We start from the raw sequence: 18,586 nt of genomic DNA, 5'->3' as shown, positions 1-18,586 counted from the left end.
ATACTAAGTCATTGATATAACTAAATGTTAGAAAAAATATTTAAAATATTGTTCCCTAAAACAACTACAGAAAAGATAAATTTAATTTTAGTCAAACCAATACTTTAAATATTTACTACATATGTTCTCTTTTACTTGTTGTTTAGGATATTAACATAGTCTTCAACAAACATGTTTGAGCATTATTTTTTACAACTATCTTTTAGTAAAAATTGATAAAAATTAGATGATATCAAAATATTTTTTAAATAAATTCACTACTATCATTTTGATATACCAAATTATAATAATTTCATGTATATTAATTATTAAATTTTTAAAATTTAATTACATCTATTTTAGAACAATATCTATTTAAAAAAATAGAGGTAGTAACTACTAATGCATAGCAGAAGCATTATCATACCACGATTCATAAATACAACCCGAAGGCGGATCCTATTTTAGGCAAAAACAAAACCGGAAGCCCTCAAACCCCCGTAACCCTACCCCGTATAAAACCCAACGCGGCGATAGGGGTTCCTCCATCCGTCGCCGCCAAAATCCCATTTCCTCTCGCGCTTCACCAAGCTCTCAAGTTTCCTTGCTGCTTCTGCGGCGACGGCGGCGGCGGCGATGGAGGAGGTCACGGAGGCCGTGAACAACCTGAGCATCTCTGGAGGAGCGACCGCGGCCGGAGGAGGCGCGGAGGGGCACAAGAAGAACCGCATCCAGGTCTCCAACACCAAGAAGCCCCTCTTTTTCTACGTCAATCTCGCCAAGGTGAGGAGGGGAACGAAGCCAATCTATTTTTTTTTCGTTTGGTTGGGGAGGACATAAGTGCTTGCGGTTGTTTGGGGATTTCTTATGGTTTCATTAAGGGATTTTGATCTGCTTGCGGGGTTAAACCCTAGATAGAAGGGCTTCCCTTTGGTAGGGGTGATGTATTCGCGAGCGATTTGGCTGATTGGCGCGTGCTCCGGGTATAGACGATGCAAACGTATGTGCTGATCTGTTGCTTGATGTTATTTGTGTGCAGAGGTACATGCAGCTGTACAACGAAGTGGAACTCTCCGCCCTCGGCATGGGTAAATCTTTGCCTCCTGGATCTTCTATTTTTATTTGAGTTAGGCACCTGTTCCGTATGCAAGTATGCTACCAGTGAGTGATTGATATTTTGTGGTAGATTATTTAGGGGAAAGACGTGTAGTATGGCTTGCAATATTGACGATTCATGATTGCATCTTATGTTAATGCTTGTCTTTGTGTGGTACCTTTGTACTTGCCAAAAGTTGTTGATCGTTACTTTGGTACTTGTTTACTAATTTATTTTGTCTCTTTCTTTTTTAGTAGCATAGTTATCTACCTATCCTGTTGGGGTGACGGGCTTTCGTTCATGTATGCTGCACAACTTAAACCTGTAGGCAAAGCCCTCATTGTAATATTATCTGTGTTAACTAAAGAACCCAGTGGCAGAGGCAGTAATTGAGGACGACCAGCGCTCAGATGACCCTAGTCCATATTTGGCACGCCAAACAACCAAAGACTGCATGGGCCGCTTGTTGGTAGCCTCTGTTGGTGTCTTGTCATCAGGCATGTTGATGCCTCACGGTGTGGGTGTGCAAGTGGTGTGAGAGTTACGAAAGCAGTGTGTTCCCTCATGGGGGACATTTGGTACTGCAGGATGGACAGGCTTAATTGTGTGGCGTGCATGGTGTGTCGGCGACAGCTATGACTGGCATCTTCTTGCCTGGTGTAGGAACACGGAGGTGGCACTGGAGATTTGGTGAGGGAGGGTACCAGGGACTTGAGAAGGTGATAGGGCTTCTGGGTAGGCTAAACCGCCAGAGAATTGGGCCACATGGGTGGGAAGGTGTGGGCCATACAAGGTGATACGAAGTTGGGTGCAGAAGTGGGAGGTGGATTTGGGCCACATGGGGTGGTAGGTGGCAGTGGCCAAAACACACGGCCAAGCCTAACTGAATTTCAGAATACCATCCTGTATCACTTTTCATTCAAAAGGGGACTATGCCCAGTGCAGAAGCTCATGCATCCTTGTGCCTGTTTCTCCCCTGAACAAACCAATGTCACCCCTGAACAATCGGCAGTCCTCGACAAGCATGAATTTGAAAATTATGTAATGTTGGTTTGTTAGGCGGCTTCTCTTGTAGAAGGATATTTCCTTTCATTCATAGATCATTTTTTTATGAAGAGTAGTATATGTGTGCAATTGTTTCTGTAAAACTAGGCTGAGTGGGTCACAAGATCAATTCTAAAGCTTCCAGTGTACACAATACATGGTGCACCAGAAATTATGTCCTCCCTCGTAAGTTGTGACTGAAGTCTTGTCCTCAGCTATTGCAATCAAGTGCATTAATACTTACGCTACGATTTGTTTTATTTACCTTTATAATTTGACTGTAGACAGTTTGTAGGTTAAATTTGTATCGATTTATGCTACTCTATTTTAGTGTTTCAGACATTGTGTTAATGCATACATGTTTTTTTTCCTCCCTGACTTTTTGCTATTGTGCATCTACATTTTTTTTTGGCTCCGCTAACATGACTGAAGTCTTGTGCTCAGCTATTGCAATCAAGTGCATTAATACTTAGGCTACGATTTGTTTTAGTCACCTTTGTTATTTGACTGTAGACAGTTTGTAGGTTAAATCTACTCTATTTTAGTGCTTCCGACATTGTATTAATGCATACATATTTTTTTTCCTCCCTGACTTTTTGCTATTGTGCATCTACATTCTTTCTTTTTTTTGGCTCCGTGAACATGTCAACTTTGTCCTTTCAGCCATTGCAACTGTGGTGACAGTAGCTGAAATTCTGAAAAATAATGGTCTTGCTGTCGAGAAGAGTGAGTCTTGTTTCCAATTATGTTCAACCAATTATGTTCTCTTTTCAGCCCAACCTTATAAAAAATTACTTGCAGAGATCATGACATCGACTGTTGATGTCAAAGATGACTCCAGGAGCCGCCCTATCCAGAAGGCCAAGGTATTGTTCCCATGGCCAATACTTATGCCTTCCTTTTCATATTTTATTTTTAGCACTATTTCAGTATTTCCATACTAATATAACGTGTGGCCTGGCCAGATTGAAATATTTCTCGGCAAGACGGAGAAATTTGATGAGCTGATGGCTGCGGCTGCAGAAGAGAGGGAGGCTGCCGAGGCCGAGGAGCAAAGCTAAATTGCTGGAAGGCCCCTGTTGTAGCTTATTCTACTGTTCTGCAGCTAGATTTCTACAGTTTTTAATTTGTCAGAGGCGGCAAGAGACGAGTGCTTGTATAATCAGTTTGGGCGCAGCTTATTTAGTGTGCTTTTTCTTGATTCATTAGGTCTGGATGGTAACTGGTGTTCATGATACTCTTGATTCGCCCTGATTTCCATTTAGAATGTATCCCATTGCCTCTACATGGTCCGTGCATCTTGTTTGATTACATTGCAAATTTTTCGCTCGTGTGAACGGCATGTAGCCCGGTCCTTGAGGCCTATCTATGGTTAATTCAATTATGAAAAAAGACCTGATAACGCATCGGTGCCAATTACCAAATTTGATAAATTTTGTTTATTCCGGACGCGAGTTCAGACTCGCCACTTATTGAATACATTTGTTCCTGAAAACACAAATCAAACTCCAAATAGAGTATTCTTGAACACAAATATGCTTTCTTCCAGCTTCAAATCCAGCTACAATATGCTTGCTTTTCTCCATCGAATTTCAACGCAGAGAACATTTCCCTTCTTTTACAGTCCCATAGCTCCATCACATTCATGACTCACCATCTTCTTGGGAATGTTCATTCTCTTGATCATGCATCCTTCTTCTCTTTGTCGTCCTCGACGTCTTCACCATCCTCCTCGTCCTCCCTGTCGACGAGGATCTTCTTGCAGGCCTCGTAGCACATGAAGGAGATGCCGGCTGCGGGCATGAGCTTGATGCAGCTGGGGCCGAGGCCGCGGTACAGGCCGCCGACGCCTTCCTTCCTGACGATGCAGTACATGGCGTGCAGGACATTCCGGTACACCTGCCTCCCGCCCAGGGCGCCCACCTGCATCTGCTTGCGCGCCACCTCCAGCGGGAACGTGGCCGTGCTTGCGATGGCGCCGGCCGCCGACCCGATGAGCAGCGTCGCCGCGGCGCCCACGTCGCCGCGCGACCCGGACGCGCGCCGGTAGAGCCTCTTCAGCGTCTCGTAGGCGTAGAAGTTGCAGGCCGCGTACGGCACCACGCCGATCAGGCTCGGCGCCAGCCCGCGGTACAGCTCCGACGGGCCCTCCTCGCGCAGGATCTTCACGAATGCGTGCGCGACGTTGTCGTACACGTCCTTCTGCATGCCATCACACGATGATTACCATTGCAAAATGCAAGCTGCTAGTTGCTGCTGGTGATCGGAAGTTAGCTTGTGTTATCTTCACCTCGATGGTGACCCTGGTCTTGATCAGCTCCATGGGATAGGTGCACAGAGTTGAGGTGACTCCGGCGAGCGCTCCGGCAACCAGCGGCGTGGGGATGGGGATCATCGGCGGCTCGTCGGCCTTCGGGGTTAAGAACTTCTTGGCCGTGTCATAGGTGAAGTGCTGCACCACCACGCAAACAAACAACATAGGAATTGAACGTGTCACTGATGTAAACAACCATCACCGGTTTCAAGACGTTTCAAGAACGTAGGTGGGTGCCCTGCCTCGATGGCCTTGCTCGGCGCGACGCGGAGGACGTTGACGGCGTTGCCGCGGAACAGGCCGGTCCACCCCTCGGTCCTCATGATCCACCGGAACACCCCGGCCATGGAGTTGGGGCCGCTGCTGCCGACCATCAGGTGCGTCCGGATCGTCTCCAGCGGGGCCACCAACGTTCTCGACACAGCGCCGGCGACGGCGCCGCTGACAAGGCGCCGCATGTGCGGGTTGGCGATCTTGACCCTCACCTTCCTCAGATTGCCCAGCAGCTTCTTGCTGGACTTCTTCTTCTTCCCCGTAGCCGCCGCCGCCGCCGCCTCCTCCTCTGCCTCCCCTGCCTGTTGCCCTGGCACGGCGGCGCCAAGCTGACGCGCGACGTCGCAATTGTCGGCGGGCCGAGCCTTCACATCGTGCTCCCGCGGGTCGCGCGCCGCCGCGGCGCCCGGGCACACGTTGAGTCCGACGCTGGCGAACAGCGCCCGGCGAGGGAACTCCAGGTCGTTCTTGCCGCCTCGCGAGTTCCAGGGGAACGCGAGCTCCGGTAGCGGTAAGGACCAGTTCTCCTTGTTCTTGGTCACCATCGTCGTCACCGCCATTGTCGCCGCCATCGATCAATTCAGAGCAAGTCGCTGCCTGAAAATGCTATGACGACGCATCAACATAATCATGCATGTAAATAATCTGACAACGAAGATCGAAAGGGCCTATGATTTAGCAACAAACTAAGGATTACCTCGAGGAATCAAAGCCAAATATGACGGCTTGCTCTCTTGATGAGACGGCTTCTCTTGTTCAGTTGTTCTTGAGCTGTTACAGGGAGCAAGGCGCCATTTTATACCCGTTCCTGGTTCCTCCCTGTTCATCAGGTGCCGTGTTCACTGAGCAACAAAGCTTAGGGCATGTTTGTTTTGTTGTCCAGCTCACCAAGCCAAAATTTGGTTCGAGACCAAGTTAGAGCAGTGTTAAATATTAACTGTCAAAATAGTGTTTAGTTTGATGTCAAGATAAAATTTGGCCGATCAAATTTTGTCAGATGCATATTTTCTTGATCTAAGTTGTGCCCAAAGAACACAATATAAAAATTTTGACCAATCAATTTTTTTGAAACATAATTAAATTTTAGTCTCGAATCAAACGAAGATCAAATTATAACTTGTCTCACTTTAACCAGGAACCAAGCAGTCCCTTAACCCCTCCTCGGCACTATAGTGGCTTTTGTCCTCTATACCCCTGAGCAGTAGATGATCTCGCAGCGCACTGTCACATCACAGTCTGTAGGCTGTCTCGAGGGCAGATTGGTCAGGAGAAAAGAAGTGACTAGGATTTTCTGGGGGTACAGAACTGCAGATTTGGCAGTCCAGTGGGTTTGCTAGCCAGTGCTTGCTTTCCAGCTGCACGCAAGAATTCATCTGCTCGGCGTGCACAATGGCCGCGCGCCTGTGTGTACATGCGTCTTGCTCCGTCTGTCGTGTCCATGGACTCACACTCACTCCCGACAGAAACGGCACGCTTTGCCGCCTCAGTTGGTACCCCGGGGAGGAAGAGGCCAAGGGCGCCCATTGATCCCTCGCGCACCGGCGATGGTCACGTTCCGGGCGTCGCTCGGCGTGAGACCCTGCTGTTTGCTGGCGAGCGTGCGTTCTAGAACGCAAGCCTTTGCGTGGCGTTTCGAAACATATACAGCGAGCCAGTGCTCTCCAGCAGGAAAGCAAAGGTGATCTGAACAAGGTCAAGGTGCGATCGAGTAGAGTAGCAACGTACGGCGGCGAGGGGAAGAAGACACCGGTAGATCGCTTGTCTCCGTCTGAGTTGTTGGAGGCGAGCAGATAAAGGCAATGGCGTGAGAGGAAACGAGCAAGCTGGTTCCAGGCTCTTAGACGTGCGCGAGGCCTCGATCGGGTCTGGATGCATGGCCGTCCGGCGGGGCATGCGTGCATGGCGCGGCGGGCGCCGGTACACTGACGACGCAGGCGCACGCGTGCCGTGCCATATCTTGGCAAGCCGCCCGCTCCGCTCCGCGTGAGGCTGGCGCGGCCTCTCGCGAATCCCGCGGGGGGCATGCGCGCGCGGTTGGAGCCATGGAGGAAGCGTCGTGTCATATGCTGCGGGTCTCCTCGGCCGTCGCCTTCTTCGACGCTGCCGACGTGGTTTTTGCCTGGCTGGCTGACATGTCATCCACCCATGAGTAGGCGCTAACGTGGCATTTCAGGTGTAAATCTCACTTGGCTTTTGCTAATTGGCAATATGCTATTTTGACATACATGGGGCGTTTTGTTTGGGCGATCAACTCATTCTGGATACAATTGTCAATCGTTGGATCGTCATATGGTGTTGGTAGAATAGGATAATTCCTCGTACTCACACTAGTGATTAATGGCCTATTTATTTTTTTATTATGATTATAGATTCTAATTTTTAAAATCAGAATAAAAAATAAACAGTCCAATTCTACAATTTAGAATCTATAATAGATCAGATTATACCATAATCTATAATTCAGAGAAATGCTGCTTCTAGTTATGAATTATGAATTATGCCATATATTTACCCACCATTACCATTACAAATGTAACATTTCGCTTGTTTCACTTTTCCCGAACTTCGTTTCCTCTCTCTTTCCCCGTCTCATCCTATGGATTATGGGCATATATTTACCCACCATTAATATTACAAACAAACTAGTAATACAACGCTTGCGACCACGGTGAGGAACACCCATTCAAGTAAAAACTAATTCCATTTCTCAAACAAGAAAGTATATTAAGGTTCAAGTTTTGGTCTAATAGTTGATCATCATTTTAGTCAATATTGTTATAGTTCTTTGTCCTAGTTATCTATCGTAATTTATCACAAGGTCATTGTGGAGGAAATCAAGAGGAAATCACTGCAGCACTGGTGTTGTAGCGTCCATACCGTGCTGATTTTACTGTAGCGATACTGTAGTGCTGAATCTACACCACGTCCAATCCAACAGATCTCGGAGCAAAGTCACGGTTTTGTAGCTCTCTAACTTTGCAAAGTCAGAGGAGCCGGTTCCGGGATAGAGATAGGAGTGCAAAGAGGGAGAGATTAGGAATTGATACCTTAATGCCATGTAAGCGATTAGTCCTATGCGGATGACGTATCGGTAAGAAAAGACATCTTTTGAGTGCTTTTTTTTTACGTACTTACATAAGTGTTGGTGTAATAGGTGAGGGATGCCCCACATGATGAATCGTGTGCCATCAAATGTCAACCAATAGTAGCTATTGTCAAGACCACAGTCATCTCACGTGACCAGCCCTCTGGTCACACAGGGAGGTCCTGCGATCAATCCTTGCTAGTCGCAGAGTAGATACTCAACTACCTAGTCAAGTCTTATCTAATGATGTCTACTCGAGTGTTTTTTCTTCTCCAAGTACTTTCTTTCGACGAGGCATGGTCGTGGGGTGGTGTGGAGTGCAGTGACCCATGTCGTAGTGTTTAATGCCATGGGATGAGTCTGATGGGTGAGCGTGACGGCGTTCGGTGATAGTACAGGACGCGCAGGACGACCAGAGCAGAGCAGACATGCCTATTCAACTTCATGATAGGCTAGGGATAATTGGCTCCGTCAAAAGTAGATTTTCTATAGAGTTTAGCATGGTCTATTTGTTTGTGCATCTTTATCCTGGTATATAAAGGGGTCAAGACCTTGCTTGTAGAAGGATATGCGGTAACAAGTTGATCCAAGTCATAAGAAAATATATATGACATAGAGCTATTATCCCACAAGAGGCTTGGGTCTAATAACTCTTGATGTTCTTGAATCCAGTATGATATATATCCAACAGAAATATAGATCAACGTGTCTGTCGTCCAATATACCCTGGATTCATTATCAGAGATTATCTCCCGACAACAAGATTATGGGTAAGGCTGTTTAGTTGCATCGTGTCCCTTCCTTTTTCCGCTAGAAGGTCCACAATTACCTAGTAATATTAGGATGTGTTTGGTTCATGGGATGGTTATAGATATGAGATGGTCATCTTGATTTCAAGGTGTTTGATTAGATGGATGGGGTGGCCAGTACTAGGGAATATATTATGAGATGCTGGATGAAGGGATCTGATGAAAAGAGTTTGACCGAACCATCCACATTCTCTAGGTGATGTTTGCTCGACGGAGAAAGCTAGCTAGCTGGCTGTTTGTGTTGTGTATATGTATGTTCATGTTTTTCATTTAATTTTCAATTTTTTTAGTACAAGAGTGGTCCACAAAATTCTAAATATTTTCATTAGCAAACTAGAGTTCACTAGCAACCCTTTTTAATTGATTTGATCCAAAAAACTTAAGCTAATGTTTAATTAAAATTCTTCAAAGAAACCTACTTTTATAACTTCTAGCGATTTTTAATGTCTCAAATAAATTCCTAAAATCTAAGAAAATACACTAATATTCTTTTAATGTGATGTGCTGATTTATATAAATGTTTTCAAGCCTATGTTATTTGCTGAAAAATTGAGTTCCTTTATAATGCTCTATTTATATGCATTTATATCATTTCATGTGATATTCTGTTTTAATTCAATTTGAATTCAAATAAAGTCAAACATACATAAATTCATCTAAATTTTGCACAATTAAAGGGTAAGTTCACCAAAAGATTATCGTAACCAACTCAGCTCATCCGATCAATCCAACCAAACAGAAAAACTAGTTCGTCCTATCCATTCTAATCTCATCAACCAAACAGAAAACTAGCTTATCCCATCTATTCAAAACAAACAGAAATTGAACATATCACCCTGAAAAACAGAGATGTGCTATCACATCCACTCTCGCCATCCAATCAAACACACCCTTATGGGTTGATGGTGCCTTAGCCTCACCCCTCAGTAGCACCCGATGCATTCTGAAGGTGGACTCATGGATGGTGTAGCAGACCTTAGGTAAAAGGAAGAAGTGGAGAATTCATTAACTCAATCGAATACCTTTTCCTTTATGGGTAAACATTAGGACGCACACAATCCAATCACACCATACTCATGACCAACATACACATACATGCGCATCCAAAGCACACATTCTTTACAGACTGATACTCGCTAAGCGCGCATGCGGGTGTGTACCTGTCGGTGAATCAGGAACCGGGGGTCCCCGAATCCCGAGACCAGGCCAGCAATCCGCCACGTGACGCCATCCTGCGGGGTCACCTCCGCGAGGTAAAGAAGACTAAGTCCCGGGAGAGGGCGCTCGGGGCCACAATCAGTGGTCCCTGAGTGCCCGGGTTCCCCGATGAACTACAAAGACTAAGCGACCAGGAGAGCCAAGTACCGGGAGAGGTGTGCCTGGGGCCGCGAGCAGTGGCTCCCCGGGCACCCGAGTACCCCGAGGACTCAATGAAGGAAGTTCCGGGAGAGAGTGCTCGGGGCTGCGAGCCGCGGCCCTCGAGCACTCGGTTCCCTGAGGATCCGTACAAACATGCCCAGGAGAGAGTGCTCGGGGAGGTGAACAGTAGCCCCCGAGCACTCGGTTCCCCGAGGACCAAGGAAGGGCGTTCTCGGGAGAGAGTGCTCGGGGAGGTGAACAGTGACCCCCGAGCACTCGGTTCCCCGATGACCCAAGAAGCTCCTCCGTCAGTGGACCCCACAGGGGTCCCGCGATGAGGTGTCAGCAGGTGAAAGGCCCAAGATTGCATTTAAGAGCGTGCGTGGCCTGTCACTTCCAACTGCTCCCGCCACGCTCGGTGTCAGTTCCTACCATATCCTGGCAGAAGGGTGTGGGGACATTAAATGCATGGGTCCCATCCCGTGCCATCCGGCGCCCCTCGGGATAACGTCGCAAGGGCCGAGGCGTTCCGTCTGCCGCGCTGCTGTGGCAGGAGAACAAGACAGGGCGGGCACACTGGGCCGCTCTGCGGCTGCCCGGTGGGCCCTCTCCACGGCGCCCGTTGCCAGTGCCATTATGGCGACTGATGACCGGGCGCGGGGAGCGTTTTCAACCCCCGGTCACTTCGCACAGAGGCTATGATGACGTCCTTTCCATTTATGGTGCCTTGGAACTCGTGCCCCCCCATTCGGGGCACGCTACTGCCGGCGGGTATTTAAAGCAGCCGGCAGCACGGACAAAAGAAAGTTGAAGTTGAGGGAGAAGAAGAAGCGCTCAAGCTGAAAAAGCCCGGCAAGCTCTGCACGGTTGAAGAAGTTAAGGAAGTAGAGAAGATCGAGAAGTCCAAGAGCCCCCAAAGCCAACAGATACACATAGATCGAAGAATAAGGAGCCCCAGGCTCTAGGATAGACAAACATTCTTGTAACCAGCAACATCCTTGAGGGACATTCTCAGGGCATTTATAGCATCCATACAGGAGTAGGGTGTTACGCCTCCGTGCGGCCCGAACCTGTCTAAACCCCCAGTGCATTTACTTCATTCCGCACCAGATCATTCCACCCCGCCAGCCATCGCATTCATATCCATTTATTTCTCCGGCAAACATATTCAGAATCATCCCCCGGCCGAATCTCTAAAAAGAGGTCCCTCAGGATCCCTGCGACAGGAGTTAACCCTCCGACAGTACCCCTAACTAATTGAGAGACAATTCACATACAAACACCCAGGCCAATCCAAGGATCAAACCTGAACAGGTGGGGCGACGCCACAATGCACCCACCACCGAGCTACACGCTCGTTCGCAACTCAATTGAATACTTCACCAAGCATCTTATGTAAAAGAGTAATTGCACAAAACACTCGATTTTTATGCCATATTCTCACTTTACACCAGGTTTTAGACTTTCTTTCACAGTACACCGGGTTTTAGCTCAAACTTTCTCACTTTACCCCACCTTTTAACCTTCATCGGCCTTAGGTCCACCCGTTAGTCTCACAAGTATTTTGGATGAGTCACCTAGACTACCACATCAGCACCTGACGTGGATTTGGTAGGAGAATAAGACCATTGACACCATAACATATCAAATGATGCATTTAAATGAGTCTTCCATCACTTTTTAGATTGCAGTGTCACAAGAGCAAGTACTAGAGTGGACAGTGTGTGGTTAAGTCAGAGACATGAAGAAGAAATCAGAAGTGACCCAAACTGGGATGTTAAAGCTCTACAAGATGCTGCAATGAGGGATTTTGGAGTAGAAGTGAGTGCAGCAATGGAATATAGGACTAAAGCAAGGGCTGCTGATAAGGTATTAGGGAGTCAAAGGGAATCATCTTCCTAATATGAAAAATCATGTAAAACTCATTTAAATGCATCATTTGACATGTTATGGTGCCAACGGTCTTATTCTCCTGCTAAATCCATGTCAGATGCTGATGTGGCAGTCTAGGTGACTCATCAAAGTGCTTGTGAGGCTGATGGGTGAGCTTAAGTACGCTGAAGGTTAAAAGGTGGGGTAAAGTGAGAAAATTTGAGCTAAAACTTGTGTATTGTGACAAAAAATTAAAACCTGATGTAAAGTGAGAATATAACATCAAAATCTAGTGTTTTGTGCAATTTACTCTATGTAAAATTTTAGCATCAGTGTGCCACTCCAAAGTGTGCAATATTGATCTATGCAAATCGATGTATCTACAGCACGTGGCATCGGGACTCACGGTCACGTGGCATAGTTTAATGCATGCCAAGTGATTGTGAGTTTCATCCCATGTGTTATCTTCGAGACATCCAATATATACATCAAAGTTTCTAAATATTTTAGCAGCAGCATTTTAGTCATACAATTTCTCTCCTTGTTCCTACTGAATAGAATTGCTTTTTCCAATTATTGAGATCATGTGTTCTAATTTTATGAGGATCACTACTATAAAAATTATCATCAATATCAGTTTTTAACCAACACCACACAATTGATAGCGATAGTTTAGGATTATTACTGCTGGTTTCTGCTGGTTTCTGAACCGGCAGTGATAATATATTATCACTGCCAGTTTGAACCACAAATTGATAGTGATATCTCTACTATTAGTGTCAATTTGAGCCACGAACTGAGAGCGATATCACCAGTGTCAGTGTTAGTTTGAGCTATGAACCGATAATGAAAGTGGAGATGTCACTGTCGATTTCTATGCTCAAACCGGCAGTGATAATTCCACACCTAAAAAATAGCACATATGATTCATATACAATTCATTATCGCATATCATATATAGTTTAATACATGTAATCATCATTCATCACATATCACAAATAGTTCAATCCAGGTAATCATCACTTATGACATATGATTGATATGTAGTTCATCATTCACATATGATTTCATCATTTATTTATATAGAAATTGAAAGGCAAGCATTTATATGTAAAATTGCATGCCTTAGTTTCATTTAGGAGAACTTTATATCTGTCATCGCACATTTCATCGAGGCAGAGGGGGAGGGGGCTCCAATATTACGATGAGAACCGTGCATCATTAGTGAAATCATGCATCTAATAAGAGCAACAAAGATACTACACATTAGTATCGATTATCATCATTGACAAATGAGGTTCTCACGGGCTCGTGTAAAAAAATGCCCTAGCTCAGGGCATAAGTCATAAAGCAACAGTATATGAATAGTCATAATTACACATTTTTTTCTACACCTTATAGAATATAAGAGAGTTTGAATAAGATATACAATTATGATAGTCAAGTACTAATCATTAATCATAAAATCATACTCATCATAAGTAGCAAGAGCTATTATGTATTTTAGATATAAAAAAACAAGAGCAAGCTATTGCACCAGAGAGTAATAACAAATTATTCATTTGTGATTTAACTGTGCGTCCTAAAATTATTTATGTTTTAAAATTTAAATGTAATATTATGAGTAATAAAATTTAGGTAATTTGTCTGATCTAAACCCTGATATCACATATAATTTTATCGAGGCGGCGCCGGCGCAGCGCCTGGAGCTCTTCCACGCCGTCCGCGACGCCGCCCCCGCGTTCTGCTCGCTCCTCTCCTACCCGGTTCTCTCCTATGCCGTCCGCTCGCTTGATTGTGCTAGGATTCCTCGGTGCCTCCTGACAACTCGGTTTGATTGGGTTGGGTTTTGGCGTCTCTTCTGTGGGTGTGTGTGAGCAGGGGCCGAAGGCGTCCGATCGGACCCAGGTGGAGAGCAAGGAGGTGCGGTTGCCGGACATGCCGCCCATCACGCTCTACGACACCGACGTGCAGACTGTAAGCTCCTTCCCTCCCACCAAATAATTTGGTGGAATCCGCTGTCATATAGCTAGTTTGCTCTGGGGTTGTGCGCGACTTGCTTAGATCTGCTGTTTAAGCTGAGTTCTGTGTGAATGCTTGTTCTGATCGGAGCTCTGGAATGAGAATGGCGCTTTATGCTTTAGTTAGTGCAGATAGGTGCAAACCTTTACACGTTTGGACTAGTCTCTAATAGAGGACTAAGATGAGATTATCATTTTCAAACAGATGACTTCTGACTTCTGTTGAGATGAGCTATGGTTTACTTCTGCGTGATTTTTTTATTTCTTTGTAGTTTGATATTGAAAATTTGAAATTGTAAGTTTCCTTGTTGAAGCTCTAAATTTCTTTGTGTTATACTAGGATTTTTTTTTTTTTTTGGGTGGGTTAGGGTCTGGTGATTTTTTGGATGGTGCTGGCTTTTTCTACAATGTTCTGTGGACTGATAGGTTGGCTTTTTGTATTGGGTAGCACTTAGATTAAGATGATGAACGGAGATCACATTTGACAATCCTAACACTTGATGATTCCTTTTCTCAAATTATTGAGAACATAATGTTTTTATTACATCGATTCCTTGCTAAATAAACGCTAGGATGTTGCTAGCTTCAACACTGGGTAATAAAAGTACGTCTGGGCTCATCGATTCCTGTCCTGATTTTATATTGTTACTGTTAAGCGAAGATCAATGTTCAAACTACCGGTCCTGTTTCCTGTAGGCTTTTGTCTTCTCATATCATATGCTTAATATAGTGCACTAACAGTGTATTGTATGATTTATGGTACCTTTTTGCCCCCTTGGTACTTATTATGTATGTAGAGAAAAAGTACAATATGTTCTGCATTCTGATGTACTAGCTGGAGATTCTTACCTGTGGTTGCAGTTGCACCCACATATCTTCATCACATGCTCTTGATAATTCCTAAAGATCAGATCTGAAATGTTTTCCTGTGGTTGTATTTGCGTCTACGAATCTCCATTAGATGATTTTTTTTTTGTTTATCGTTTATCAATATACTTATGTCCGTTGATTTAGGACAGCAGTTCGTGGCAGTTCCAGTTTTGCTTTCTTCAAGACTCAAAATTGGCATCTCTGTGTTTTTCAGGCCCTTAAGTTGAGTGATGAACTCAATCTTAATGAGACCGAGTGTGTTCGTTTGCTAGTTGACACTAACAGAGAGGTAACATTTGCAGAATTGAAGTCTGTTCTATTTCTATCAGAGTCATCCATGTTTGAACTCCTATCTTACCATCTTACATGCATACATGATGTTGATTTTGTAGTGGGTTTTATATGGCCGAGAGCCGTTGGAAATATATAGGCTTGCAGCTGGCCTTTGGTACATGGAGAGAAGGGATCTTATAACCTCTCTGTACATTCTGTTGCGAGTAATCTACTGATCCTTTTCGTTCTAGTTATAGAATAACTTGATTTGAAGGATGATTTCAATGATCCTTTTTAATCTTTTGTAGTCTGTTGCACTTGACCAAGGTCTTGATGCTGATCTGATATCTGAAATTCAAGAGCGAATGGAGGCTCTGTTTAGTGATGGTCTCCGGAAGCGGATCATTACCCTTGTAAAGGTTGGAACTGGTGAAACTTCAATATACCCTATGCATGCCTTTTTTTTTTCATTTAGCGAGTTTCATTGGACACAATTTAAAGCAATCATTGTGAGGCTAAGGCCATATCCTGTAAACTCAGCCCTCCTCAAATATAGGTTTTGAGTTAAACCTTTGAGCTCAAGTTTAAATGCATAAATACATGCAAAATAGTGGACAAGGGCAGGGCTGGGGCTTCTGCACTAAGCTAGGTGAGCTTATGTTGGTTCTGTGCTGGTTTATCCCTGTTAATTTGTTCGTTATTTTATTTGCAGTTCCATCTGAAGCTAGTTCATTCCAGCTATTTCTGAGTAACTAGTACAGCTAAAAAATCAATTTAAAAATGCACCTGCAAAGGTTTATTCTGTTTTCTTTGTGAGAAATGATGACTGAGGTGTAGTTACTTTTCCCATAAAGTAGTACTTAACCGAGAAGAACCAGCTGGAATTGGATGACCAAGCTTTGAGCGCTATGTGCTTGATTTCAGAGGGGCTCTTGTGGAAAGACGGGCTATTGTCTCAAGAGAGAGAGATTAAGTTTGAGCCACTGCCTTGCTCTTTCCGCACTTATTGAACTAATGAATAATTTAAACCTTCAGTTAAATTGCCATATCACTTTTTTTGACATTGTGATGTGCTTACCAAATGCATTGGCATGCATCAGCCGTCCCACTATGCGAGTGTAACCTTTTGTTCATGTCAAGTCATGGAGAGCCACACTAATGCTACTAACACTGTGCATTTATGCAATTTCATTTAGGCACCAAGGAGACTAAGGATATATTTTCAATATTAAAAGACTGTGCAGCTGAAGCAAATCAAAATACTACTGTGGAGCTTCAGGTTTGAAGTTTGAACCAGTTACTCTGGATTGATATGATGGTTGTAGACATGTTGGTGTGGATTCATATAATTCGTTGTTTTCAAACAGGAACTTACTATTTTTTTTTATCATTGCAGATCACATATGGAATTTTGTTCTCTATTGTAGTAACATTTATTTCTGATGCCCTAAGCACTTCTGGTGAGAAAGCATCATTGTCGTGGTCTGAATCCTCATTTAGACACGAATTTCATGAGCTTGTAAGCTTTAGAATATATATATTTTTACTAATCACTGTTTAATACTTTAATCGAGCAGACAACAAAAATTCATCATTGCAGACTATGATTTCTTATGGTTTCAGGCGATGAGGACAAGAAACAATATGATTGTTGAAGGATTTGTTGGTGTTGTGCGACTTGCATGGACTGTTCATTTGATGTTAACTCAAGATCGAAGTAGTTCAAGAGACATGTTGGTCATGTCTGGAAATTATATGTCGCCAAAATGTTTTTGAATTTTTGCGGGAGAGAGTTTTGAAAACAGCTGCGTACAAGGTATATCGAATCTTGACCTGCGTACCTGAATCATGTCACTGCTGATTTGATTTTGATCACTCCTAATCTGTTGTGGAGGTTCACAGGTGCTTACTTTGTAGGTGTGGCCGTACGAGGAAAACGAGGAATGCAGCTATATCCAAGATCTATTTTCCTTGATGCATTCTCTTTTTAGCCTCGACTTAGGGTCTCTGATTTTTTTGCAATCACCAAACATGATTGAGGTGATCTTAGTACTCTTTAAACTAGTCATTATAATGATGAGTGTTTCTGCACCCACATGACTTTTCTAATCCTTGTACATGTTGCTGTTTACCAGAATCAGAAATCCGAATTGATAGTGTTTGGTTTGTGCTTCATCCTTATCTCTTACCTATATTTTCTGGCTACAAAGAAGAACATGCAATTTCAGGTGAGTAATATTTCAAACCTCTATTCCTCCCATCCCCCTCCCGCCCCGTGCCCACCCAGAAAAAAAGTGGTCTGGTTCTGGTTCTGGTACATGTTGCAAGTTCAGAATTTTCTTTTTTTAATAAATAAATCAGATGGCATGAATGAGGGGCGGCGGGATTGATGTTTTGTCTAAATCTTTGGTGCTGATTGTATTTGTAACACCTTGACCTTGCAGGTTTCATATGGCCATAATAGTGACCAGCAGCAACCAACATTACAAATGGTTTCTGATCTTCTGAACTCAATAACACTTGCTCTAGAAAGAGTAGGTGAAAAAAAAAATTGCTGTTAAACAAGGTATTGAAATTTGTGCACTGCATGTTCACAAATTTACTTGGAAGTCAATTTTAATACTTTTTCTACTCACAAATTCACAAATTTACAAATTGAGTTCAGAACTCCAAATAGCGGAATGTGCCATTACTATTCTCCTTGTTCATTTTCATGACGAGTAAGAATGTTTATCAGTTGTAACTAAAGGCACTATATCTCACAATTCTGTTCTTACATCAGAAAACCAATATTTCTCTGCATTCGCAGGGCTTGTGCAAAAGATCTTTCTTTATTTTCTGATGAACTTCTTCCTGTACTGGAGAGGCTAGAACATTTAAAAGAGGTATGAATCTCATAAATAAATTATGTATTGAGGGCCTATTAGGTTGCCGTGGTGTGTTCACTCTGCTTTCATATTCTGGGTATCAGCAAATTTAGACAGTTGATCTTTCAATAATTAAACCGAAATTTAAAAGAGAAACCCTGCTTTCACTTATATTTTATGCTGGCTTTATCAGGATAAATGTGGTCTGAAAAACTGAAAACTTTTGTTGGTACTGCAGGACAAAGTTGGACGTAGTCTTAAGTTGTTCCACAGATCTGTTACCACTCTCGAGGAGATGACCATCAGAAGCATGGCCCTATGAAGGATGAAGGGATGTGTACAATATGCATGTTTTGTAGGATAGCTATGTAAAACATTGTTGATGTATAAGTTTACTCATCAAAATATATCGTAGCTTGGACTATCCTGAGGCGGTGAGTTGTACATTACAGGCCACTGAGTTTGTCGTTTGTTCTGCATTGTGTATGCAGTTATTTGAATAGGCATGGTTTCACGTGCATCGATGTGTTTAGTTTTCCTATGGCCTGAAATGTAGGCCCAGCCATCGTGTTCTTTGCCTGTTCGTGTGATTAGGTTCTTACGTACATGCCGCGTTGGAGTCGTATGCAGGCCTCAAAGATCCGAATGGCTGAACTTTTAAATCGTGAAGAAATTGTGTATTGCATCCCTTTCATCGGCAAAAATTATGAGGTGGAACTTGCCT

At 43.8% G+C, this 18,586-nt stretch overlaps 2 protein-coding genes and 1 pseudogene across 3 annotated transcripts; 2 read left to right on the top strand and 1 right to left on the bottom strand.

Annotated features, from left to right (window-relative positions):
- Positions 1-465: 465 nt before the first annotated feature.
- On the top strand, positions 466-3,404 carry LOC133918591 (uncharacterized protein At2g34160-like). 2 transcript variants are annotated; one of them, XM_062362528.1, is made up of 5 exons: positions 474-762; positions 1,019-1,067; positions 2,783-2,845; positions 2,921-2,985; positions 3,085-3,404. In XM_062362528.1, the coding sequence occupies exons 1-5, from the start codon at positions 616-618 to the stop codon at positions 3,178-3,180; spliced, it is 420 nt and encodes a 139-aa protein (XP_062218512.1). In that variant the 5' UTR covers positions 474-615; the 3' UTR covers positions 3,181-3,404. The 2 variants fall into 2 exon arrangements, with proteins under 2 accessions (XP_062218513.1, XP_062218512.1); XM_062362529.1 differs by lacking the exon at positions 2,783-2,845 and having other exon boundaries at positions 466-762.
- A 398-nt stretch (positions 3,405-3,802) lies between these two features.
- On the bottom strand, positions 3,803-5,278 carry LOC133917777 (adenine nucleotide transporter BT1, chloroplastic/amyloplastic/mitochondrial-like). Its single transcript, XM_062361634.1, has 3 exons — positions 4,676-5,278; positions 4,410-4,571; positions 3,803-4,321 (listed from the first exon to the last, which is right to left on the bottom strand). The coding sequence occupies exons 1-3, from the start codon at positions 5,276-5,278 to the stop codon at positions 3,803-3,805; spliced, it is 1,284 nt and encodes a 427-aa protein (XP_062217618.1).
- Positions 5,279-6,250: 972 nt separating this feature from the next.
- LOC133917776 (nuclear pore complex protein NUP205-like) lies at positions 6,251-18,356 on the top strand (annotated as a pseudogene).
- Positions 18,357-18,586: the final 230 nt, after the last annotated feature.

The sequence above is a fragment of the Phragmites australis genome, chromosome 5, assembly GCF_958298935.1.
Source record: "Phragmites australis chromosome 5, lpPhrAust1.1, whole genome shotgun sequence".
NCBI classification, from domain to species: Eukaryota; Viridiplantae; Streptophyta; class Magnoliopsida; order Poales; family Poaceae; genus Phragmites; species Phragmites australis.
This window is presented reverse-complemented; position numbering and strand designations above follow the sequence as displayed.